General features: G+C 43.3%; 1 protein-coding gene across 1 annotated transcript in view; it reads left to right on the top strand.

Moving 5' to 3' along the window:
• The window catches only part of LOC137522614 (activating transcription factor 7-interacting protein 1-like), a 196,296-nt gene that overhangs the window by 51,302 nt on the left and 118,166 nt on the right, over positions 1-26,828 (top strand). The window contains exons 2-3 of the mRNA XM_068242692.1: positions 7,289-7,438; positions 7,989-8,180. Of these exons, the coding sequence (XP_068098793.1) occupies positions 7,306-7,438; positions 7,989-8,180 (325 nt within the window). The 5' untranslated portion in view covers positions 7,289-7,305. The remainder of the gene's footprint in view (positions 1-7,288; positions 7,439-7,988; positions 8,181-26,828) is intronic.

The raw sequence follows: 26,828 nt of genomic DNA, 5'->3' as shown, positions 1-26,828 counted from the left end.
ATATATATGTTTATGTATGTATGTATATGTTTATATATATATATGTTTATGTATGTATGTATATGTATATATATATATATGTTTATGTAGTATGTATATGTATATATATATATATGTTTATGTATGTATGTATATGTATATATATATATATATGTTTATGTATGTTGTATATGTATATATATATATATGTGTTTATGTATGTATGTATATGTATATATATATATATGTTTATGTATGTATGTATATGTATATATATATATATATGTTTATGTATGTATGTATATGTATATATATATTATTATTATGTTTATGTATGTATATGTATTATGTGTATGTATATATATATATATGTTTATGTATGTATGTATATGTATATTATATATATATGTTTATGTATGTATGTATATGTATATATATATATATGTTTATGTATGTATGTATATGTATATATATATATATGTTTATGTATGTATGTATATGTATATATATATATATGTTTATGTATGTATGTATATGTATATATATATATATGTTTATGTATGTATGTATATGTATATATATATTATATGTTTATGTATGTATGTATATGTATATATATATATATATGTTTATGTATGTATGTATATGTATATATATATATATATGTTTATGTATGTATGTATATGTATATATATATATATATGTTTATGTATGTATGTATATGTATATATATATATATATGTTTATGTATGTATGTATATGTATATATATATATATATGTTTATGTATGTATGTATATGTATATATATATATATATGTTTATGTATGTATGTATATGTATATATATATATATATGTTTATGTATGTATGTATATGTATATATATATATATATGTTTATGTATGTATGTATATGTATATATATATATATATGTTTATGTATGTATGTATATGTATATATATATATATGTTTATGTATGTATGTATATGTATATATATATATATGTTTATGTATGTATGTATATGTATATATATATATATGTTTATGTATGTATGTATGTATATATATATATGTTTATGTATGTATGTATGTATATATATATATGTTTATGTATGTATGTATGTATATATATGTTTATGTATGTATGTATGTATGTATGTATGTAGTATATATATATGTTTATGTATGTATATGTATATGTATATATATGTTTATGTATGTATATGTATATGTATATATATGTTTATGTATGTATATGTATATGTATATATATGTTTATGTATGTATATGTATATGTATATATATGTTTATGTATGTATATGTATATATATATATGTGTATGTATATGTATATGTATATATATATATATATATGTGTATGTATATGTATATGTATATGTATATATATTTCCTGGCCAAAAGTTTTGAGACTGTCAGATATTAGTTTTCACAAAGATTGCTGCTAAACTGCTTTTAGATCTTTGTTTCAGCTGTTTATGTGATGTACTGAAATATAATAAGCACTTCATGCGTTTCAAAGGCTTTTATTGACAATTACATGATATTTATGCAAGGAGTCAGTATTTGCAGTGTTGGCCCTTCTTTTTCAGGACCTCTGCAATTCAACTGGGCATGCTCTGTCAACTTCTGGGCCAAATCCTGACTGATAGCAAACCATTCTTTCATAATCACTTCTTTGAGTTTCTCAGAATTAGTTGGTTTTTGTTTGTCCACCTGCCTCTTGAGGAATTCAAGTTCTCAATGAGATTAAGATCTGAGGAGTTTCTAGGCCATAGACCCAAAATTTCAATGTTTTGGTCCCTGAGCCACATGGTTATCAATTTTGCCTTATGCCACGGTGTTCCATCGTGCTGGAAAATGCATTGTTGTTCACCAAACTGTTGTTGGATTGTTGGAAGAAGTTGCTGTTGGAGGGTGTTTTGATACCATTCTTTATTCATGGCTGTCTTTTTTTTGGAAAAATTGTGAGTGAGCCCACTCCCTTGGATGAGAAGCAACCCCACACATAAATGGTCTCAGGATACTTTACTGTTGGCTTGACACAGGATTGATGATGGTGCTCACTTTCTTCTCCTGAAAAGCTTTTTTCTCCAGATGCCCCAAGCAATCGCAAAGGGGCTTCATCGGAGAATATGACTTTGCCTCAGTCCTCAGCAGTCTATTCACCATACTTTCTGCTGAAGATCAATCTGTCCCTAATGTTTTTTTCGGGGGAGAGAAGTGGCTTTTTTGCTGCCCTTCTTGACACCAGGCCATCTTCCAAAAGTCTTCGCCTCACTGTGCGTGCAGATGTGCTCACACCTGCCTGCAGCCATTCCTGAGCAACCTCTGTATTGGTTGCACTCCGATCCTGAAGCTGAATCCTCTTAAGGTGACGATCCTGGTGATCGCTGGACGCCCTGAATCCTTCTTAAAGTGGAAAATAACCCTGCATTTCATCTTTGCTCTAAAACATTATTTACAGCATATTATATGCAACAAGCTTTTTTTTTTTTTTTTTTTTTACTAGACCAGCATTCGAAGGGTTACACACAGAGCTTGAAAGTTCAGTGCAGTGAAATGCAGACGCATCCGAACTTTAGATAATGTTATCTTGTGTTTACTTACATGTATCAAGTGAGGAATGTGACACATTCTCTGACTGTGGAGAAGCTACTGGAGACAGAGAGACACTGAAAGCATGTTTGCCTGCAAAACAGCAATGAATAAAACCAGTTATTAAAATGCAAAGTCAGCTCACAAAGCAAAAAAATGTACTTTTGGGAACCTATAACTTCAAAATGAATAATACTTATGCACAAATGCAAATATGATAACCATATGGCATATAAAAAGTAGGAAAACATGTTTTTATTGAACATTTTGTCAGGGTTTAAAACCGCTAGAATTGAACCTCTTTCCTTGAAGTTCTTGATGATCCTATAAATTGTTGATTTAGGTGCAATCTTAGCGGCAATATCCTTGTCTGTGAAGCCATTTTTATGCAACGCAATGATGGCTGCATGCGTTTCTTTGCTGGTCACCATAGTTAACAATGGAAGATCAATGATTTCAAGCATCACCCTCCTTTTAACGTGTCAAGTCTGCCATTCTAACCCAATCAGCCTGACAAGGCTGAGTGGATCGTTCAGAAACCGCCTTATCAGTCTCCCGACAGCGTGAACACACGTGCTACTGTTGGCAGAAAGTCCGCCTAGCGGGAGGGTCTGGCGGACTCGTCCTTTGCAGAAGTATGGTGTGTTTACGCACCTTAAAGAGAACCCGAGGTGGGTTTGAAGAATATTATCTGCATACAGAGGCTGGATCTGCCTATACAGCCCAGCCTCTGTTGCTATCCCAAACCCCCCTAAGGTCCCCCTGCACTCTGCAATCCCTCATAAATCACAGCCACGCTGCTGACAAACAGCTTGTCAGAGCTGGCTGTGTTTATCTTTATAGTGTCAGTCTGCTGCTCTTCCCGCCTCCTGGAGAACTCCTGTCCCCGCCTGCATCCCTTCCCTCACTGCTGATTGGAGGGAAGGGACAGGGGCAGGGACCGGAGCTATGCAGGAGGCGGGGGAGCAGCTGAGACTGACACTACAGATGTAAACACAGCCTCACAGCACGGCTGTGATTTATGAGGGATTGCAGAGTGCAGGGGGGCCTTAGTGAGGTTTGGTATAGCAACAGAGGCTGGGCTCTATAGGCAGATCCAGACTCTGTATGCAGATAACATTCTTTAAACACACCTCGGGTTCTCTTTAACAGCACAGTGTGGGAAACAGAATTGTGTGTGAAAGACACACACACACACACAAAAAAAGAATGTGTGTAAGAGTATTGCAAGCAGTACTACCTTTTAAATTTGAATGTTAGACATTGCATACAAGTAAGAATGAAGCACTCAGGTGTCAGGGACAGCTGCTATTTAGAGCAGTGCAGAGCAGTGGGGGAAGGGTAGCAATAGTAGCTGTAAACATGTCTGTTACCAGTCTCCTCTCCTCCCAGCAAGCAAAGTGCATTCAAAGGATGTTGTGCCATAGAGTGCACCTCTTGCATAAAGCTACACCATGCACAGCATTTAACACAGAAACAGCAGCTGTCAGTCACCACCTTACCAGGAATTCTGTTATTGGGGGGACCATTAGTGGTAACAGATAACAATCTGCAATGCTGTTTTTGCTCTCCCCAGCAGTTGCACTTCTCCACACTCTATGTGCTCTGACCTGAACCGCAAGACTGGAGGTGAGGCTGGAGCACATGCTGAGAAGTTTGATGCCAGATAGGAAAACTGGCTGGAGGAGAGCCCTGTTACCTCAGTAGTCAGGCACATCAGCTCAGGAACTCACCAGAGGGAAAAGAGCAAGCCCCCGGGTACTTTCCCTTCCTGTGTATGTACCAGCTCTGGCTCTTTCGAAGCTCCCGCGGTCTGGCTCGTAACGTCAGTTACTAAGCTGTACCAGCCCCACTTTACCAATGATAGGCAGGACCTGAGAAGGAGGACGGAGATTGTCTCCGTGACAGCGGTTGGCTGCAATGGCACAACCGCTGCCCTCTTTATTGCATTGAGTGTGAAGGAAGGCAAATCTGCTGTGGACCAGGAGTAGTGATCATAGTCAGGCACTCACTAAAATTAGCCAAGCGGAGTGCCAGGCTAATAGGCTATCACTCTGGTGACCGAAGTTAAAAATTAGGTAAAGTGGGCAGAACATAAAACAACCAATCTAATTTCAGGCATTCATTTTAAATGGGAAAAATGTAAACTGCAGCCATTCTTCGGGTGTAGAGAACAGACAAAAGTTGATCCAGCACTGCTTTTTAATGGATGAAATGGCTTACAGTTTGCATTTCACCATAAATTGTCACAAACCCGATCCCGGAAAGCGGTGGCGTGGTGTAGATGGGGACAACAGACCTGATGACTGTTTCTCGCGCCTGCAAAAGGCTCCAAGCGCACTAACGCTGCCTTTCCTGGCTTAAGTCATGAAGCGCATCCTGTGATGTGGGCGAGCAGCCATTCTTAGACTGTTAATCGCAAGGTTCCCAAACTTAGCACGGTTAGTCACTGGGTGACTGTGATTAATATTCAGTAAAGTGAGTGGAAAAGCCAATCAAAATTCACTAATTGATTTTCAAGGGGAATATTTAAATTGCTGCCATTTTTACACTGTTAATGGTGGAGGCCTCAAACCTCGTACATCATTAGGTGGCTGAGGTTCAAATTCAGAAAATATAACATCAGATTTGTTTGCTTGATTTAAATAGGTAAATTTAAACTGCTTCCATTCTCACGTTATTGATGCCAAGAACCGCAAAGCTCACAAACTAGGTCATTGAGTGACTGTGCTAAAGTTGGACAACGTGGCCAGACCCAACAGCAACCAAATACATACCTGAATAACACAGTCTTCAGCTTGTGTAAATATATTTATAAATAATTGTGGTTCACTGCTGCTAAGTGCGGCTCTAGTATACTAAAGCTGGCCACTAACGGTCCAATTTCTAGCGAAAAATCGTTTGAGCGATCAGAAATTCTGATCGGATGAAAAATCGTTCACTACACTATCAACTAACCAATCATTGATTCCTATCTATCACGACCACCAAGAAAATCCAAATTTTCGTTCGATGAAAATTCATTCGGGTGACATTTTTTTCACTCGTTCATAATCGATTGTGTCCACCAATGGAGATTTACAACCAATCCGATCAGAATTTCTGATCGCTCGAACGATTTTTCGCTAGAAATTGGACCGTTAGTAGCCAGCTTTAGTCCTAAGTGTGGTGCATTGCACTAACTTCACAGCACATAGTAAGAATCAAAGGAGTCAGCAGGTTGCTTAAAAAAAATTCACCATGCTTAATTTACCAGTTATCACAAAACATTCTGAGTGTCTGAATATATTTTTTATTTTGTTTTGAAATGTTGATATAAGCAAGCTCTTTAGCTCCTTTAAAAAAACAACTGTCAAACATAAAATTGATTTTCTGAAGAAGTCTTACACTACCTGCTACCTACAACAAGAAGTTAATAGGTTCTTCCGAGTACAAGCCATCCATATTATTGTCTGTAAATATACCGTGTTTTTACAGAATATAAGACGCTCCGGGATATATAAGATGCACCTAGGTTTAGAGGACAAAAATCAAGAAAAAAAACCTAAACCTAGGTGCGTCAATAATGCAGGATCGTCTAATGGACCTTTTACCCCCTAAAACTGTATCTAAGCTACTTTATCTACACTACACTACACTGCCCAGCTACACTACACTTAACCCTGCTGTCCTACCAACTAAGCTACCCAGCAATACACTACGCTACATTACACTGCACTAACACAACACACCACTTTAATTTACTACATTACACTGCACTCTACAACACTAAACTTCACTACAATAATACATCAATACTACAGCTGATCCTGCCACTGCGCTCCTCCCCCTTCACTCCAGCCTCAATCTTCTCTCTCTCCAGGTGCAGTTCTCTGCAGCTGCCGCCACTAGGTTGTCCGTCCCTCCTGTAAAGGAAAGAAACACAAGCATTAGTGGCATTTTCCCTCTCTCTGGCCATGATCCTCCAGTGCCTCTTATGGAAAGCTGCTGCTATACACTGGGTCCTTCCTCCTGGATACTCTTCCTGTTCACTGCATGTGCACTATGGTCACACGTGACCTCAGCTCTCAGGTCACGCATTACTGCGGCGCATGTGCAGTGAACAGGCATATGGAGGCCAGGAGGAAGGACTCCCAGTGTATAGAGGCAGTGGCACTGGATAAGAGGATTGCAGCTGGAGAGAAGGAAAATGCCACTAACACTTGTCTGTGTTTCCTTCGCAGGAGGGACGGAGGACCTAGAGACGGCAGCTTCAGAGAACTGCACCTGGAGAGGGAGGAGGAGTGCAGCGGCAGGATGTGTAAGAGCTTCCCTGAGCACTCTACACCAATTTTTTTCTTTATATTTGGCAAATAAGACACACTCACCCACCCCCCATTTTGGGAAAGAAAAAGTGCATCTTATATGCCGAAAATACAATCGTTCCGTTTCTCTCTCTTATTGCTGACTTTTTCAAATGGCGCAAGTCAGCTTTCTAGATGTGTAATTTTTTTGCATCCAAGATTTTTCTTTTTGTTTGTTTTTGTTTGTACCAAATTCTGTATTCTGTACCAAATCCAATGGAGTTCTTCTTTTAAAATTCCTGCCATATGTGATGTCACATCCACAGTATCGGCAATATTAGCTTTTTTCAAAATTTGCATCTTTTGTGTTAAAGCTTTGCTTGCATTCTCTTACATTTATTTCTTGATTTAGACAGAAGAACCAATTCTATGGCTTTATCTGCAAGTGTTCAGCAATCACAGACTGTAGGCCGGCAGTCACAACCTGTACAGATGAATAATCTTCAGACACCTGCAAATGTAGCAATTTCTTCTCAAGCAACCATACATGTTTTACCTACAGGTAAAATTTTGCTTAAATCTAATATACAATTAACATTTTAAACATAGAGTTTCTATAAGACTTCTTATTTATCCATCAAAACGAAAGGTATGCATCAGAATCTCCACCTATTCAGGTTCATATGGGTTTATCACCATGCCTGGTGTTAAAATGTTATTGGTGATTGCTAGGGATTACAAACTGTTTGGCACCATATCACAGGAACTTCGATAACTGTACATTCTCACAGCATCAGCCGACCATGGAGGCAGAACACGGATGTCTTCAAGCTTTAAGGAGTGTATTTGGCAATACAGATATACAGCAAAAATGCAGTCGTATTTCCTCAAGGGTGCCGCAGCAAAGCAGAAATCTGAAGTTAAACCAATGGAACAAAATGGTGCAAATTGGTGGAGATGGTTGGAGATTCTGTTGCCATGCACACTTTTTTTTTTTTTTTATAGAATTTTAAATGTATTAAACATTTCTAAAAGTCCTCTTTTACTTGTACTTATATTTTAAATGCACACAGTGATTTTTTTGTAATTTACACCAAAAAATTTTGTTTCAGCTCAGACAACTGTTAATGTAACACAAAGGCCTGGGAACCCAACTGCAACAAGGGCTCCAGCCCCTCGAGCACCAAATGCCCCACATATGGTTTACACTACAACCACAATGCCCACCACCCCTGTACAGACACCTATACGCAATGCTGTTGTGCAGAGTCAGAACCTTCGACAGATTTCTCCTCAAGCTGGAGGTAAGATACCGTACTGAACAGATTTACCTCTTGGTTGAATCTGCCCATCATTGCTAGATGTATAGGCATCTTAAGTCCTTTAGAAGTAAGAATACATTGCTAAACCTCTGCATTCTTTTCAGTCCCTGTATTCCTCTTTGTTATAATCAGAGACCGATTGCTCAGCTCTTAAGTGGCAGATGAAAAAAAGTGTAACCCATTCATTACACACTAGGGAGTGTATGTAAAGAATTGCCTTAAGCAGAATTATATGCGTAAAGTCTTAACACAATTGCAAGAGGAATACAGGGACTGAGTAGAATGCAGAGGTTTAGCACTCTACTCTAACTACTAAAGGTGGCTAATAACGGTCCAATTTCTAGTGAAAAGTCATTGGAGCAATCAGAAAATTCTGATCGAAAAAAAATTGTTCACTACACCATCAACGAACCAATCTTTGCTTCCTTTCCTATCACAACCAACAAGAAAATCCAAATTTTGGTTTGACGAAAATTCAATCGGACGACTGTTTTTATAATCATTCATAATCAATTGTGCCCATCAACTGAGCTTTAGTTTACAAAAAGCTTTTATTAAGAATAAAGAACAGACAATGAGTCGGAAACAGTATGGTTAGATGAGTCAGATAATAAATCTAACAAAATCGCTAAACAGTTTTGCTCCATGGTACAAAAAATACATTGCTGAAGCACTGAAATAAAATGCAGAAGACATATCTTTAGGTAGCAGAAGAATTAGATTTATAAACACTCCAATCAGACCATTGGGTTTGAAAGTTTTCATAAGTAGAGGAAATAATACTGGCAAGTCTATCAGTATCTATATTGAGATCTAACCTTTGTTCAAATTGTGAGAATGGAAGAGTGGATTGCCTCCAATTAACCATTTATGCTGCGTGGACGTGATCCTCACGTCAAGACAGGTGCTGCTGATGCGCGCGCGCCCCCATGCCGCCACCCGGTAGCCCAGAGATCAATGAATGGGAACATGGTTCCCGTTCATTGATTTAAAGAGAGTCTGAAACGAGAATAAATCTCGCTTCAGACCTCATAAATAGCAGGGGCACGTGCTAACCGCCGCAGCCCTGCCCCACGCGCGTCTGTCAGCGCGTATCTCCGCCTCTCCCCCACCCCTCTCAGTCTTCCTTCACTGAGAGGGGCGGGGGAGAGGCGGCGATGCGCCACTGATAGACGCGACTGGAGGCAGGGCTGCAGCCGTTAGCCCTGCCTCCAGGAGCGACCAAGTCTGCGACCAAGTGTCGCAGTGGGGGGTTTGGGGGTAAAGGGACCCCGTTTAGCGGCGGTTTAGCAGGGGCACACGTGCCCCTGCTATTTATGAGCTCTGAAGCGAGATTTATTCTCGCTTCAGAGTCTCTTTAAGTCCCCAGCAGAAAAACTGACAGCCTCTTTTCAGAGGCCGCGGTCTTTCTGGAAATAAACAATGTTTCTCGTCCTCTTCTCGCTTCCTGGAAGAGAGGAGGACCAAAAAAAATCTCAATGTGGCCAAATAGTAAAACTACATCTACATAGATTTTTCAATACATAAAACACACATTACATTTAAAATTAACTGTTTATTTCCCACACCAAAAATTACCCAAATAAAATTTTTAATGGGAAAAAAATACAATAAAAAAGTTACCTAAGGGTCTGAACTTTTTAAATATGCATGTAAAGAAGGTATTTACGAAAACATTTTAAATTATTAGCTTGTAGTGAGGTGTGTTTACTGTCCTGGCATTTTGGGGGTGCTAAATTGTAAGCACCCCTGTAAAGCCTAAAGGTGCTCATTGGACTTTGGGCCCCTTAGCGCAGTTAGGCTGCAAAAAAGTGCCACATGTGTGGTATTGCCGTACTCAGGAGAAGTAGTATAATGCGTTTTGGGGTGTATTTTTACACATACCCATGCTGGGTGGGAGAAATATCTCTGTAAATGACAATGTTTTGATTTTTTTTTTACACACAATTGTTCATTTACAGAGAGATTTCTCCCACCCAGCATGGGTATGTGTAAAAATACACCCCAAAACACATTATACTACTTCTCCTGAGTACGGCGATACCACGTGTGACACTTTTTTGCAGCATAGGTGCGCTAAGGGGCCCAACGTCCTATTCATGGGTCATTTTGAGGCATTTGGATTCTAGACTACTCCTCACGGTTTAGGGCTCCTAAAATGCCAGGGCATTATAGGAACCCCACAAGTGACCCAATTTTAGAAAGAAGACACCCCAAGATATTCCGTTAGGTGTATGGTGAGTTCATAGAAGATTTAATTTTTTGTCACAAGTTAGTGGAAAATCAGGGCTGTGAAGTCGGAGTCGGGGCAATTTTGGGTGCCTGGAGTCAGAGTCGGGGAAAAAATGCTCCGACTCCTAATGAATTTATACTAATTAAAATAGAAAATATGATGAAATGTTATATTTCTCAGATAATAGTCATCATAAATAATTTACACTTACAGTAATAGCTGTGCTTAGTCCACAAAAATTAAATAAACCAATTAAAATTAGTTACTTGTGCTGCTTCAATAAACCAGTCCCTGTATTTTTAAAGTCAGATATACACATCTGATTGTGACTGTATATATGATGTGTACACAGGAATCTCTTATATATACGAAATAACATCTATGCTGTAAGTATAAAGCCTGATGTGTAGCCGTGTCACTAATAGAGATGGTCAATGAGATGGAAATAATTCTGCAGATTCTGATATATGCAAATGTACTCTTTGCTCATGAAATCAAATAATTTGATATGTTAAAATTTGGTTTGGTGACTAAGAATTAAATGGTACCTGAGAAGGATGAAAAGAAAAGTTTTATACATACCTGGGGCTTCTTCCAGCCCCCTTCAGGCTAATCAGTCCCTCGCTGTCCACCTCCACCACCTGGATCTTCTGCTATGAGTCCTGGTAATTCAGCCAGTCAGCGCAGTCCGGCCGCATACTGCTTCCACAGCCAGGAGCGTTCTGCACCTGCGCAACAGTGCTGCGCAGGTGTAGTATGCTCCCGACGGCGGAGTGTGTGCATGCACACTACGCCTGACTGGCTCAAGTACCTAGACTCATAGCAGAAGATCCAGGGGGCGGAGGAGGACAGCGAGGGACTGATTAGCCTGAAAGGGGCTGGAGGAAGCCCCAGGCATGTATAAAACTTTAATTTCATCTGTCTCAGGTTTACTTTGTTACACAGTAGTACTATACTCTACATCTGCACTCCCCACAGAGCTGCAGGAAATCCACAGAGAATCTTGTGCACATTGAACACAGAGGTGTTGTCTATCACCCATAAACCTGGTTCAGATTGTGCATGTAGAATGTGTACTAGAGGAAGAATCTCCCTATTCCCCTGCAGAGTACCTGCACATCACTCTTACATGTACCCACAGTTACATTGCCTAGGGCCTGATGTTTTTTGTTCCGGTCTGTACCTTTTACAAGTACTCTTACCAAGGACTAGTTTTAGTCTGACTAAAGGGAATAAATATGGCAGTCTACATATCCTTCTCACTTCAGTTGTCTTTTAAAATTCCTAAGCGTTGGCAGTTAAGAGACAAATTTCATGTTCCATACTTTCAATCAACAAGATTGTAATATGCAAATTAGAGGAGTCTGAGTCGGTAGAATCCTAAACTGAGGAGTCGGAGTCGGTGGATTTTTGTACCGACCCCACAGCCCTGTGGAAAATGACACTTTGTGAAAAAAAACAATAAATCCATTTCCGCTAACTTAGGACAAAAAATAAAATCTTCTATGAACCCGTCCTACACCTAACTGAATACCATGGGGTGTCTGTTTTCTAAAATGGGGTCACTTGTGGGGTTCCTATACTGCCCTGGCATTTTAGGGGCCCAAAACCGTGAGGAGTAGTCTGGAAACCAAATGCTTTAAAATGACTGTTCAGGGGTATAAGCATCTGCAAATTTTGATGACAGGTGGTCTATGAGGGGGCGAATTTTGTGGAACCGGTCATAAGCAAGGTGGCCTCTTAGATGACAGGTTGTATTGGGCCTGATCTGATGGATAGGAGTGCTAGGGGGGTGACAGGAGGTGATTGATTAGTGTCTTAGGGGGTGATTAGAGGGGAAAATAGATGCAATCAATGCACTGGAGAAGTGATCGGAAGGGGGTCTGAGGGTTTGGCCGAGTGATCAGGAGCCCACACGGGGCAAATTAGGGCCTGATCTGATGGGTAGGTGTGACAGGTGGTGACAGGAGGTGATTGATGGGTGTCTCAAGGTGTGATTAGAGGGGGGAATAGATGCAAGCAATGCACTGGCGAGGTGATCAGGGCTGGGGTCTGAGGGCGTTCTGAGGGTGTGGGCGGGTGATTGGGTGCCCTAGGGGCAGATAGGGTCTGATCTGATGGGTACCAGTGACAGGGGGTGATTGATGGGTAATTAGTGGGTGTTTAGAGGAGAGATCAGATGTAAACAATGCACTTGGGTGGTGATCTGACGGCTGGTTTGTGGGCGATCTGATGGTGTGGGTGGGTGATCAGATTGCCCGCAAGGGGCAGGTTAGGGGCTGATTGATGGGTGGCAGTGACGGGGTGATTGATGGGTGATTGACAGGTACACGGGGGGGGGGGTCTGGGGAGAATCTGAGGAGGGGGGGTTGATCAGGAGCCCCCAGGGGGCAGTTTAGGGCATTAAAAAAATAGCGTTGACAGATAGTGACGGAGTGATTGATGGGTAATTAGGGGGGGTGATTGGGTGCAAACAGTGGTCTGGGGGGTGGGCAGGGGGGGGGGGGGGGTCTGAGGGGTGCTGTGGGCGATCAGGGGGCAGGGGGTTGGCAGATCCGTGTTTGAACAATTTTTTAAGAAAAAACATTAGTGGCGAGTGCACTCCCAAATAGCAATTGCATTAGTAATGGCATTAGTAATAGACCCACTTGGTGGCGGTGCAACCTCCAGAGTATCAGTTTAAACAATGTATCAAAAAGAAAAAAAGCTCCAGGAGCAGCTCACCATAGCCATAAAACGTTTAACTTTTACTTCTATCCATTAAAAACGTTGACATGCAATCAATGCAGTAATAAACATATACTTATCAGAGTAACCAAGCAGCTCAGGGTGACCCAAACTACTAGGGATGTATAGGGGGATAAAAGGAACCAAAAAGCCCTCCTACTAAAAAGCAAAGCTTGGTGTAATTGCCTTCTTAAAACAGAAGGAAATTTGCAATAATTCAGTTATAAATGAACATTTGTGGTTACCGACAATGCACTACTACTAAATATGCAAATTATCCCTTTTCGCCCTTGTTAAGCCAAGCAAGCATCCAGAACCGCTGGTGTATAGCAAGCCTATAGCTTTAAGTTTTACACAGCCGTATCTAACCCACATGTAGACAGCCTGTTTCCCTGCCATGTACTGAGGACCAAAAGTCCGAAACAGGCTGTCTACATGTGGGTTAGATATGGCTGTGTAAAACTTAAAGGGAATGTCCAAGCAAAATAAAAAAATGAGTTTCACTTACCTGGGTCTTCTACCAGCCCCATGCAGCCATCCTGTGCCCTCATAGTCACTCACTGCTGCTCCAGTCCCCCGCTGGCAGCTTTCTGACCTCGGAGGTCGGCGGGACGCATTGCGTACATTTTTACGCGTTCCCGCTAGTGCAGGAACATTAACACATACATTTTTACGCATTACCGGTTTAATGCGTAAATTTTTACGCATTAAACCAGTAATGCGTAAAAATGTATGTGTTAATGTTCCTGCACTAGCGGGAATGCGTAAAAATGTACGCAATGCGTCCCGCCGACCTCCGAGGTCAGAAAGCTGCCAGCGGGGGACTGGAGCAGCAGTGAGTGACTACGAGAGCACAGGATGGCTGCATGGGGCTGGTAGAAGCCCCAGGTAAGTGAAACTCATTTTTTTATTTTGCTTGAACCTTCCCTTTAAAGCTATAGGCTTGCTATACACCAGCGGTTCTGGATGCTTGCTTGGCTTAACAAGGGTGAAAAGGGATAATTTGCATATTTAGTAGTAGTGCATTGTGGGTAACCACAAATGTTCATTTATAACTGAATTATTGCAAATTTCCTTCTGTTTTAAGAAGGCAATTACACCAAGCTTTGCTTTTTAGTAGGAGGGCTTTTTGGTTCCTTTCAGTGGCGTAGGGCTTGAGGTCGCAGCAGTCGCACGTGCGACCGGGCCCGCCTCCTGAAGCCTTGAGGGGGGGCCCGGCCCCCCCACCTGTGTGCGTGTACTGAGTGAGGCGGCACTTTAACATACTACTAAGTAATGCGGCAGCGGCTCCCAGAGACTGTCTCCAGACAGACTCCTCCTCCTTAGTCTCCTTCCTCTCACAGACCGCAGTGGATGCGAGTGACTGTCTGATTACATTTGTGACTATCAGTCACTCAGTCACTCTGGCGCCGCCTCTCCTCCACGGCCACCGGCTGACTTAGTGACTCGCATGAGGTCACTCACTCCTCTCCTTCTGCACCGCCCCCTCCAGACTCCAGTTGGCCCTTCACTGATCTCTGGCTGGCCTGGCTCCTCCCATCTTCCTCGAGTGAGCAGAAACAGCCAGAGTCAGTGTGTGGAAGTCTGTGGTAGACGTGCTTGCTTGCTTGCCGCCCAGACAGTGCCCATAACGTGCCTGCAATTCTTCTGCCAAGACTGCCATAGTACAAGCAGTAGTAAGTACAAGCAGTGCTAGCACTGCCATTTGCTGCCTGGCTGCTAGGTGTATGGATAGGTGTATTGTATTGCATTTCTCCGGCTCTCCTGTCACCTCCAAATCAGTGTACTTTCTGGTGGACAGTCTGTTTTTCAGGGAGTAGTTGGCTTCTTTCTTTTACCTGCTTCACTGCCATTTGTCTGGCTGCTAGGTGTGTGGTTAGGTGTATTGAATTTCTCTGGCTCGCCTGTCACCTGCTTCACTGGCATTCCCACCACACTGACAATAGCCCCTGCCAACCACACATACACAAAAACAGTCAATAGTGGGGCCCCTGGAGCAGGGCCTGTCCTGAACGTGTGCTGGAGAGATCCGCGTGTGTTCCAGGTGGCTGTGGCGGGTACTTGCATGGATGCAGCAGCGGCATGCCAGAGTCCCCTTGCACCACAGAGACGTGGATGTGGCACAATGGTACTCTGGCATGCTGTGGTGTGAGTACTCACGGCAGTTGCCTGGAACACGTGGGCCCCTCCAGCACACAGACGTGACTGTGGGTCCTATGCCCCTGCTGCAGGGCCCCAGGGAGCAAAACCGCTATTCACTGTTTTTGTGTGTGCGCTTGGTTTGATCTTTTGCCACCCCCACTACTATTAGTTACTCATAATAAAAATTTAAATTAGACAATACGCTCCACTTGCGTTCCATTTACGGGTTGAAGGAGGAAGCATAGGAATGACATGTAACGCGAGTGGGTGCCCATCGGCTAAGGCAGCGACATGGGTAAGTGAACTCCCCCCCCCCCCCCCTTCTGCCGCTAGCAGCCAAGTATTGGGTGTTCCAACAGAGATATAAAGCCAGCTAGCGGACTCCCCAGGTTTGTTCCTGACTTCCCCCAGATAGTAGTTTCCCCAGGGACCTGGAGCCGGCTTGTGAATCCTCAAGTCTGACTCCCATTTTCCCAGTGAATAGTGGTCCCCTGGGGCCCCTGCATTGTATTTGCAGTGGAACAAACCTACCTGTCTGGCTGGCACCCTCCTTCATCAGCCTGTGTACTTTCCCCTTCATCCTTGTGGGTGCCTCTTCTCTGCTATCCCCACAGCATGTTATGTGTCACAGAGAAGAGGCACCTGCGAGGGTGAAGGCAGAAGCACACGGGCAGATGGAGGCATGCGCAGGCCAGACAGGTGGATTTACTCCAGTATGGATATTCTGCAGGGACAGCAGAGACCACTAGGAAGGAGGTCGTCAGACATGGTATGTCTGCCAGCTGGCTCTGTGTCCCTGGGGGAACACCCGTTATAGTAAAATCAGGTATAGTAAACTGAGGTCCTCGCCAAGTGCCATAATAAGCATTTATTTTATTTTTATTTAAGTATTTATATAGCACTGACATATTACGCAGTGCTGTACAGAGTATATTGTCTTGTCACCTAACTGTCCCTCAGAGGGGCTCACAATCTAATCCCTACCATAGTCATATGTCTATGTATGTAACATGCAGTGTATGTATCATAGTCTAGGGCCAATTTTTGGGGGAAGCCAATTAACTTATCTGTAGGTTTTTGGGATGTGGGAGGAAGCCGGAATGCCCGGAGGAAACCCACACAGACACTGGGAGAACATACAAACTCCTTGCAGATAGTGCCCTGGCTGGGATTCAAACTGGGGACCGAGCGCCGCAAGGCGAGAGCGCTAACCACTGCGCCACCGTGCTGCCCATAAGAATAAGGGACTAATGCCTGGTATAGAAAACGCTGATGTAACAGAACTTCTGTTATCAGGGACGTAGAAATAGGGGGTGCAGAGGTAGTGACCGCATCGGGGCCCTTGGGCCAGAGGGGCCCCAAAGGGCCTTCCCTCAACTACAGCATTAGCTCTCTATTGATCCTGTGCTCATTATAATTACTTTTATAGATACTTTGAATAGTGGTAATCATTATCTAGCTGTTCCCCATCCCCTTCTTGCACCTCTGACACTAGTTGCCATTGGCTGGTTTTGGTGCGCCATATGAATTGTTATGTATAGAGTGCTTGGGGGGCCCCAATGTAAAACTTGCATCGGGGCCCACAGCTCCTTAGCTACGCCACTGGTTCCTTTTATCCCCCTATACATTCCTAGTAGTTTGGGTCACCCTGAGCTGCTTGGTTACTCTGATAAGTATATGTTTATTACTGCATTGATTGCATGTCAATGTTTTTAATGGATCTAATTAAAAGTTAAACGTTTTATGGCTATGGTGAGCTGCTCCTGGAGCTTTTTTTCTTTTTGATACATTGCTTAAACTGATACTCTGGAGGTTGCACCGCAACCAAGTGGGGTCTATTATTAATGCCATTACTAATGCAATTGCTATTTGGGATGGGAGTGCACTCGCCACTAATGTTTTTTCTTAAAAAATTGTTCAAACACTGATCTGCCAACCCCCTGCCCCCTGATCGCCCACAGCACCCCTCAGACCCCCCCCTGCCCACCCCCCAGACCACTGTTTGCACCCAATCACCCCCCTAATTACCCATCACTCACTCCCTGTCACGATCTGTCAACGCTATTTTTTTAATGCCCTAAACTGCCCCCTGGGGGCTCCTGCTCACCCCCCCACCCCTCAGATTCTCCCCAGACCCCCCCCCCCCCCGTGTACTGTATGCATCTATCCCCCCTGTAATAACCCACTGATCACCTGTCAATCACCCATCAATTACCCCCTGTCACTGCCACCCATCAATCAGCCCCTAACCTGCCCCTTGCGGGCAATCTGATCACCCACCCACACCATCAGATCGCCCACAAACCAGCCGTCAGATCACCACCCAAGTGCATTGGTTACATCTGTTCTCTCCTCTAAACACCCACTAATTACCCATCAATCACCCCCTGTCACTGGTACCCATCAGATCAGACGCTATCTGCCCCTAGGGCACCCAATCACCCGCCCACACCCTCAGAACGCCCTCAGACCCCAGCCCTGATCACCTCGCCAGTGCATTGCTTGCCCCCCTCTAATCACACCTTAAGACACCCATCAATCACCTCCTGTCACCACCTGTCACACCTACCCATCAGATCAGGCCCTAATTTGCCCCGTGTGGGCTCCTGATCACTCGGCCAAACCCTCAGACCCCTTCCGATCACCTCCCCAGTGCATTGATTGCATCTATTTTCCCCTCTAATCACCCCCTGAGACACTCATCAATCACCTCCTGTCACCCCCCCCCCCCCTCCCCTAGCACTCCTATCCATCAGATCAGGCCCAATACAACAATACAACATATTTAGTAGTAGTGCATTGTGGGTAACCACAAATGTTCATTTATAACTGAATTATTGCAATTTTCCTTCTGTTTTAAGAAGGCAATTACACCAAGCTTTGCTTTTTTAGTAGGAGGGCTTTTTTGGTTCCTTTTATCCCCCTATACATTCCTAGTAGTTTGGGTCACCCTGAGCTGCTTGGTTACTCTGTTGTACTCGTCCAAGCCCTATTTCATACAGCCTTATCAATCCCTGCCATGTACTGATGAGGACCAAAAGTCTGAAACAGGCTGTCTACATGTGGGTTAGACATGGCAGTGTAAAACTTAAAGCTATAGGCTTGCTATACACCAGCGGTTCTGGATGCTTGCTTGGCTTAACAAGGGCGAAAAGGGATAATTTGCATATTTAGTAGTAGTGCATTGTGGGTAACCACAAATGTTCATTTATAACTGAATTATTGCAAATATACTTATCAGACACGTGTAGATGAGGTGCGGAGGATAGTCGACGGCCATTTCGCCCCTCTATTAGGGCTTTCTCGAGACCGATTACCCCCTCCTTACCTGGCGCTGATTTTATATCATATCGCTCCACCCCCCATGCGTGACCTTAAACTAAATTATGTGCTTTCACTTCCCGGGAGCCAATCAATGATGCTCTTATATATGCCAAGTCTAATCTCACCTGTGTTGTTTAATCCACTATGCGGAGCGTCCAATCTCCATTCGTCTAATTGTCGCTGACTCCTATGACGTTACCCCTTCCTACTGGGCGACGACCTCCCTCATACTCAATATCCGGGCGCATCTGCGCTCCACGGTATCCGGGTCCCGCGCATCAGTATATGCGCAGTTCAACTTTGTCCGGAGCGTATCTGCGCTCCACAACATCCGGGTCCTGCGCATCCATATATGCGCTGTTCTACCCCATGTCAATCCGTAACTAAAACGTGATGACATATGTTGTCTACTCATCACTTCCATCTAGTGGATAGATGATTAACTGTAGGTTCAAACCCTTAGATGTTCTCCCTAGATGCCATCTTGTGGACACTTTCCTAACTTTCTTTTGATGTTTATACAAACCTTATCTAAAGATATGAGATATATTCCTCTAAACAAGGGGCAATGACTTGGCAATAATTTTTATAGGACACGGGGATCCTAATCACTGTGAGCGCGCCAGATAAAGACATATTTGAGAGACCTAACAATATAAAATATTTAAGAGACATTTAACAATACTATAATACTAACTGTTAAAATAAAGAATTAGCAGGCATTCCAGGATGCAGTGAAGACCATGCTGTTAAAGACTACTCTATTTTTAATAAGTATCTTTTAGTAAAAGCCTGAGTCATATCATGACCACTTATCACTTTTAACCTCCAAATTTATACCAATCAACTTTGGAGAGTGAAAGATGGAACGGCCAATGCCGAACCCCATCCTCCAACATCATTGTACAGCCAGTCACCAGATAAATCCCTCATATTCTAATCACACCTCCACATAAGATATTCATGGAGGCTGGGACCTGGCGAGGTCAGGCCATCCTGTACCTCACCAGAAACCAGCCTATCTATAATGAGACATCAGCACATGTTCATATACATTGATATATCTAGGCCCACTCAATATGTGAGCCACACTGATGAAATATCCGGGCGTCACCCTTTATCATTGTAAGGCCTATTGGAGAATTAACCATATCTGTACATAAAATCATGATTAGACAAAATCTAACAAACAAATTAGGCAGATCAGTGTGTTTGGGTGCAGACTAGGGTGGCTGCAGCCTGCCCTGGTGGTCCCTCGGACACTGGGACCGCCAGGGCAGGAAGCAGCCTGTATAATACGCTTTGTATACATTACAAAGCGTATTATACACTTTGCATGCGGCGATCGTGGGGTTAACAACCCGCCGGCGCTACCGAACGGCTGGGGGGTTGTCGCGGGTGGGCGGAGCCAGTTGCCGGGGGAAGCGCGCGTCACCAGTGACGCGATCGCTCCCCGGGCATGCCGAAAGGACGCAACACCGATGGGCGTATTGCGGTCCTTTCGGCGTCGACTTTGCCGCCGCCCATCGGCTGTGGGCGGTCGGCAAGTGGTTAAAGGGGCTATAGGGAAACATTTTAAAATTTAAAATATGTACAAACCTAGACAAGTAAGTTTTTTTTTTTTTTTTTTTTTTTTTTTCCCCCAGAGTAAAATGAGCCATAAATTACTTTTTTCCTATGTTGCTGTCACTTACAGTAGGTAGTAGAAATCTGACAGAAGCGACAGGTTTTGGGCTAATCCATCTTCTCATGGGGGATTCTCAGTAAGACTTTGATTCTTTATGAAAATATTTCCTAAAAAGGATTTAATGATGCTGGCCAGCTTCCCTGCTTGCTACAGTTTAGATATCACACTACCGAATAAATTGTACAGGTAAATAAGCAATAAAACACTTTGCCTTCAGAGGCCTGACCGTTTATGTAGGGGTTTAAATTAGCCCTTTTCCCCCTGTATTACTCCATATACAAGTAGCAGTAGGGTATAAACTACAGACCTTCTATAGCAAACTACAGAGATTCCTAATTAACAACAAAAAGAAAAAAAATTTCAGAGACTTAGAATTAAGAGTGGACGTCTGGGGGAGGTGCATGCGCGCGCAGGATGGTGATGGCCGCTTGAATTAGCCCCTGCGAAGTGCACAGATAGTTATTAGCAGCTATCTTTGGCTCAAGAACAGCTACATTCCTTTGCTAAGAGGATAAAGACGTGCTAACACTTAGGGAAGCGAAGGATCTAAAAGGTTGCCGTAAATATGTCAAGATCATCCCAGAATCAGGAAGAGGCAGAAGAGCGGGAACAAAGAGCGCGCAACCCACAACTCCGCTCTGGCTGACCTCATGGAGGACCCTAACATGGACGGATCAGCTTCGGATGACAGCCGTGACCTCTTTGATAGAGAACACGCTTCACCCCCGAGAGCCAAGCAAGACCTGATAGCAAAGCTGAGTTCAGTCGTTCGTAAGGAGGTCGTTGCAGCCAACAAACAACTAGGATGTGAACTTCTGAAGGAGATCCGCGTACTTACACAGCGTACTGCCTCATTAGTTTGCTTTCCTAAAACAGAAAGAATTTGCGATAATTCAGGTTGGAGTGAGCTCGAGATGTCTCCCAGGCACCACTGCTGAATATATGCAATATATGGAGGTGTATTTAGCTTCTAAGGGTACAATGGTTAATTTGCATATATTCAGCAGTGGTGCCTGGGAGACATCTCGAGCTCACTCCAACCTGAATTATCGCAAATTCTTTCTGTTTTAGGAAAGCAAATTTTTGTTTTTCTTAACATCTTAGTAAGGGGGCTTTTAGGACCATTGTAGTCCCTTACACACTCCAATGAGTTCTGGGTCACCATGAGCTTGCTGGTTAGTCTGTACCTCTCGGTTTACAAGCCCTACTCCATAGAGCCAAATTAATCCATGCCATGCACTGATGAGGATCAAACAATCCGAAACAGTCTGTATGCATGTTGGATTATTATGGCTCTGTACAATTTAACAAGCTGACACATCATTGCATTCCAGCGGTTCTGGAGGTGTATTTAGCTTCTAAGGGTACAATGGTTAATTTGCATATATTCAGCAGTGGTGCCTGGGAGACATCTCGAGCTCACTCCAACCTGAATTATCGCAAATTCTTTCTGTTTTAGGAAAGCAAATTTTTGTTTTTCTTAACATCTTAGTAAGGGGGCTTTTAGGACCATTGTAGTCCCTTACACACTCCAATGAGTTCTGGGTCACCATGAGCTTGCTGGTTAGTCTGTACCTCTCGGTTTACAAGCCCTACTCCATAGAGCCAAATTAATCCATGCCATGCACTGATGAGGATCAAACAATCCGAAACAGTCTGTATGCATGTTGGATTATTATGGCTCTGTACAATTTAACAAGCTGACACATCATTGCATTCCAGCGGTTCTGGAGGTGTATTTAGCTTCTAAGGGTACAATGGTTAATTTGCATATATTCAGCAGTGGTGCCTGGGAGACATCTCGAGCTCACTCCAACCTGAATTATTGCAAATTCTTTCTGTTTTAGGAAAGCAAATTTTTGTTTTTCTTAACATCTTAGTAAGGGGGCTTTTAGGACCATTGTAGTCCCTTACACACTCCAATGAGTTCTGGGTCACCATGAGCTTGCTGGTTAGTCTGTGCCTCATTAGAAGACAGGATGGATAATGCCACCGTAGTCCTAGAAGGCCTTGAAGATGAGGTTACCACATTGCGGGAAGAAGTGCACCAGCTAAAGCGCCAAGCGGAAGACTCCGAGAACAGATCTAGGAGAGGCAACCTCCGCCTTCGTGGCATCCCTGAATCTGTGCAGGACATCCCGGGCACAGTGTTGGCCCTTTTGCAGGAGTTGGTCCCAGAAATACCTGTGGAACGTCTTGAATTAGACAGAGTACATAGAGCCTTAACTAAGAAAAAGCCAGAGGGCCCACCTAGAGACATCATCATGAAATTTCTTTACTTCCAAACGAAGGAGAAAGTTATGGCTGCAGCACGGGCTGCCCCGTCCCTTACGTTCCAGGGATACTCCTATCAATTCTATGGGGATCTCTCACAGGCTACACTGCAGAAGAGGAGGGAAATGCGTCCATACCTGTTGATCCTACAAGAGAAGCAAGTGAAATATAAATGGGGCTTCCCTTTCGCCCTCTTCTTTTCCGTGGATGGTAAGCAATTTACAGCCACTTCCTTCCAAGAGCTTAAGGATCACTTTCGAGATCTGGATTACCCGACACCAGTTATCCCGGTACAAAACCTAACATCCTCCACTACACCACCATCGCAGAGAAGCTCTGCCAGCACGTCCTCAGCCCCTTCGGGAACCCCAAAGGAGCAGAGACCCAAGAAACGCCGCTCCACTGCACTACGTGAGCTATCATCGCAGGCTTTTCGGGAAGCTTCTTGAACAAGATAAGTGCCGTTATATCTTTCCCTCCCCGGGAGGGCTTTTGGCTCACCCAAACTCACCAGATACTTCCCTGCATGGTCCCAGACCCCGAAGTTTCTGGGCCTTTGTATTTTTACCCACGTTGGGCATACTGGTTGCTGTTTTACCATTGCTGTTTTCACTGCCTGTTGGCTACTATGTTATTTGCAGGGGGGCCCGGGATTTAGATGAACTGCTTTGCCTATAGTACATGTACTTTTATTGCCACCTCCATTTTATTACTCCTATGCATAACATGTGCTGACCCAACATGGAGACCTAGCTTGAGAGCTGTACTGCAAGAAGGGCGTTTCCTTCTTCTCGCTACCATGACATGTCCCTCCTCTCTTAACTTTCCCGCTTCAGAACTGTTTGCCACCCCCGGAAGGAGTCAAGACTTGTGTACTTTACAATGCATGTTACAGGGTATTAGCCTCAGCTTATGAGACATTGGTATAACCACTACAACTGCCCTGTAACTATGTGCCAGATAAAACATCACCAGATAGAAGGCATAAGACTTTATTCATTACATCCCAACAGAAGATGATCCTCACTAATAGAGCTTTCCCCTCGCTGTAGCTAATTGCGCGCCCCTGAAAGTAATAGGTTGCGTAGGCTGTTCCATTGCAATGCCTGCCACTACACAACCCTTGCAAATTACGTAATTGCATTGTGCCTTATGTTTGCTCATGTAACAGGTTACTTATTGAGAATGTAGGTAATGGTGCGCTGGAGCACTCGTTCCAGGTGGGTTGCTTCCCACAATTTTATTCAGGGCTGTGTACTGTTTATTTTTCTATTATTAATATAACAATTGCTAACTGAACTCATCACCTTTAGATTGAAATAGCTGCCAAGGTTGGGTGCGATCGAGCCTGGAACGGGTGCTCCTAGCTAGTTAATGTGGTGTATAAACTGCGATGGTATGTTTATCTGAATGTACTTCTGCCGGGCTCACGGAATTTTTTATTTCCTTTTGTTCCTCCTTCCCCATTATATATCCAGCTGTCAGTGCTCAAACTTGCTCTTCACCACTAGGATCACTAATTCCCTCTATACATATAATGATAAATCCCCCTATCTCCCTGACCTACTCCCTCGAACTAGAACACCTTGCAATAATTATTTATTCTTGTCACTAGGGGGAGGCAAAACCTAAGCTTGGGAATTGCAACTATGCTCTGAATCATTTTCTCGGCGAACAGCAGCCACAACAAAAATGAGCATATTAGTATGCCTGACTTCTGTTCGCCGCAGAGAAAGGTGGCCCTTGTGACCCCTTGCACTCAGGAGCTTAGCGGACAATAAATTAACCTACACTGGTGAAATACAAACTTAGGTACGATTCCTCTGGCTTAGATGGATTGCATCTATATCCTAAAATAAGACCCCATGCATCTCATGCTTGGATGGTGACTCCCTCCTCTCCTCTCCCTTTCCCCCCCGATAATTAGTCCCCATACCTAAGGTCACACACCGAACACAACCAGGACTAGCAGTTAGACTATACCTCCCATACGCTGTATTTAATTATCTTAACCCCCTCCCGGAATAAAGATATAAGTCAAGAAACTTACCCCTAACAACTTAAACCGCCCCTTGATAGTTTTCCAACTACACATTTTATTATACCCTCCTATTAATAGGAATACCCTCCGTGCACACCCCATGTACCTCCAGTCCCTTTTGGACTCTCCATATTGGGACACCTTTACCTGGTCACCCATTGGTGCCTAGGTAAAAAATATAACAGGATAGCTCTACACGAGCTTATTGCTCTAAAGTCTCTCATGCAGGGAGGTCTGTCCCTTCTTGCTTCTACTTTCTCTCAACTCTTTTCTCCTCTCGCCTTCTTTCCCCTCTTCGCTCCAGGGACGGGGGACGCCTTCATAATGCTTTTTGTCCAAAAGCCTCCATGACACACCCTATAAAAATAATATCGATTAACGCACAGGGCCTCCATTCTCCTTTAAAAAGAACCAAAGCCTTCCAGCAATTCAAGAGACTACATGCTGATGTGGTATATGTACAAGAAACACATTTTGTTGCTGGTCACGAACCTAAATTCCTCCTCAAAGACTATAGGCAAGTTTTTCATGCTAGTACTACAGTTAAAAAGAGAGGTGTATTGATTGCTTTCAGGAACAATCTCAACTTTGTTCCTTCTAACACCTTAGCTGATCCCGAAGGTAGGTATGTTTTGGTAACGGGCTTGCTGCAGGACGCGCAGATCACAGTGGTTTCATACTATGCACCTAACACCAAACAGGCCCCTTTTATCTCGCACCTACTAAAAGTTACCGCGGCACATAGCAAAGGCCTACTTTTCTTATGTGGAGACACCAATTATAGCCTAAACCCAGCCTGGGATAAACAACTCTCTGGCCAAGCCACTCTGCCACATAACGTGGATACAAAACACAATGAGAGACTTAGAGCTCTCTTTTCCTCTAATCAATTAGTAGACACTTGGCGCGAACTCAATCCCTTTAAGAGGCAATTTACTTTCTTTTCCAACCCACACGCAACATTCTCTAGAATAGATCACTGCTGGACTGCACTTTCGGCCCTGCCCCTGATCAAATCAGCTATAATACACCCCACTCCGTGGTCAGATCATGATATGAATATTCTGCTGGTATCCTCTTGTGCAACGCCCCTCCGAATTCCGCTGGGTATTGAATAACTATCTTCTTACGGACGAAAGTGTGGTCCAGCAAATAAAACAAGAGCTTCTCAACTATTTTGCTACAAATGAGGGTAGCGAAGGACTGACTGACCTCACGATATGGGAAGCGCACAAAGCGGTCATCAGGGGAACATTGATACAGATAGCTTCCAGGCGGAAAAAAGATAGACAGCAGAAACTCGCTAAATTAGAGAAGGAATATTCTGATCAATATGACCTTTTTCAAATTAATCCTGGCCCTGATACCAAAAATGATTTGCGTAGGGCAGAGGTTGCGCTTAATCTCTGTATGGCTGAAAAAGCTGAGCACCAAATCTCCCGTTCCAAATTGAAATTTTATCTTAAGAATAACAAACCGGACACTCTCCTTGCCAATCGCCTCAGACAGCCTGATCCTACTTTCAAACCGGTTACCCTCCAAACAGCACGAAATCAATCCACCTCCAATCCCCTTAAAATAGTGGAGATTTTCCAACAAAATCTAAAAAACCTGTATAACTCCCCAGACATTTCTTCCGCAGATGAGATTGAGTCCTTCCTATCTACAGTACCCCTTCCAGCACTCCCAGATGGTTTAAAAGATTATATGGAACAGGAAATTGCTTTGGGGGAAGTACAACAAGCTATTAAGACTCTTAAACCCAATAAACAGCCTGGGCCTGACGGGTTTAGAGCTTCATATTATAAAAAATTTAATGATATTCTCGTGCCCAGATTAGTCCTCGCCTTTAACAGCTTATTAAAAGGGGCACAGTTCCATACCGAATCTGTTACAGCTACCATTACAATGATCCCAAAACCTAATACTGATCATTCAAAATGGTCTAACTTCCGCCCTATTTCATTATTAAACACTGACATCAAACTCCTGGAAAAGATCTTAGCTACCCGACTTAATTCTGCAATCACCTCCATTATAAACAAAGACCAGGTAGGCTTTATGCCCCACAGACAAGCAAGTGATGGTGTCAGACGTATTCTTTACCTGATACATCATGCAAACACCTCACAACTCCCAGCAATGCTTCTATCTCTGGACATTACTAAAGCATTCGATTCAGTTTCATGGCCTTACCTTTTA

Source organism: Hyperolius riggenbachi, chromosome 6, assembly GCF_040937935.1.
Source record: "Hyperolius riggenbachi isolate aHypRig1 chromosome 6, aHypRig1.pri, whole genome shotgun sequence".
NCBI lineage: Eukaryota > Metazoa > Chordata > Amphibia > Anura > Hyperoliidae > Hyperolius > Hyperolius riggenbachi.
Note: the sequence above shows the minus strand (reverse complement) of the source record. Positions and strands in the feature narration are given on the sequence as shown.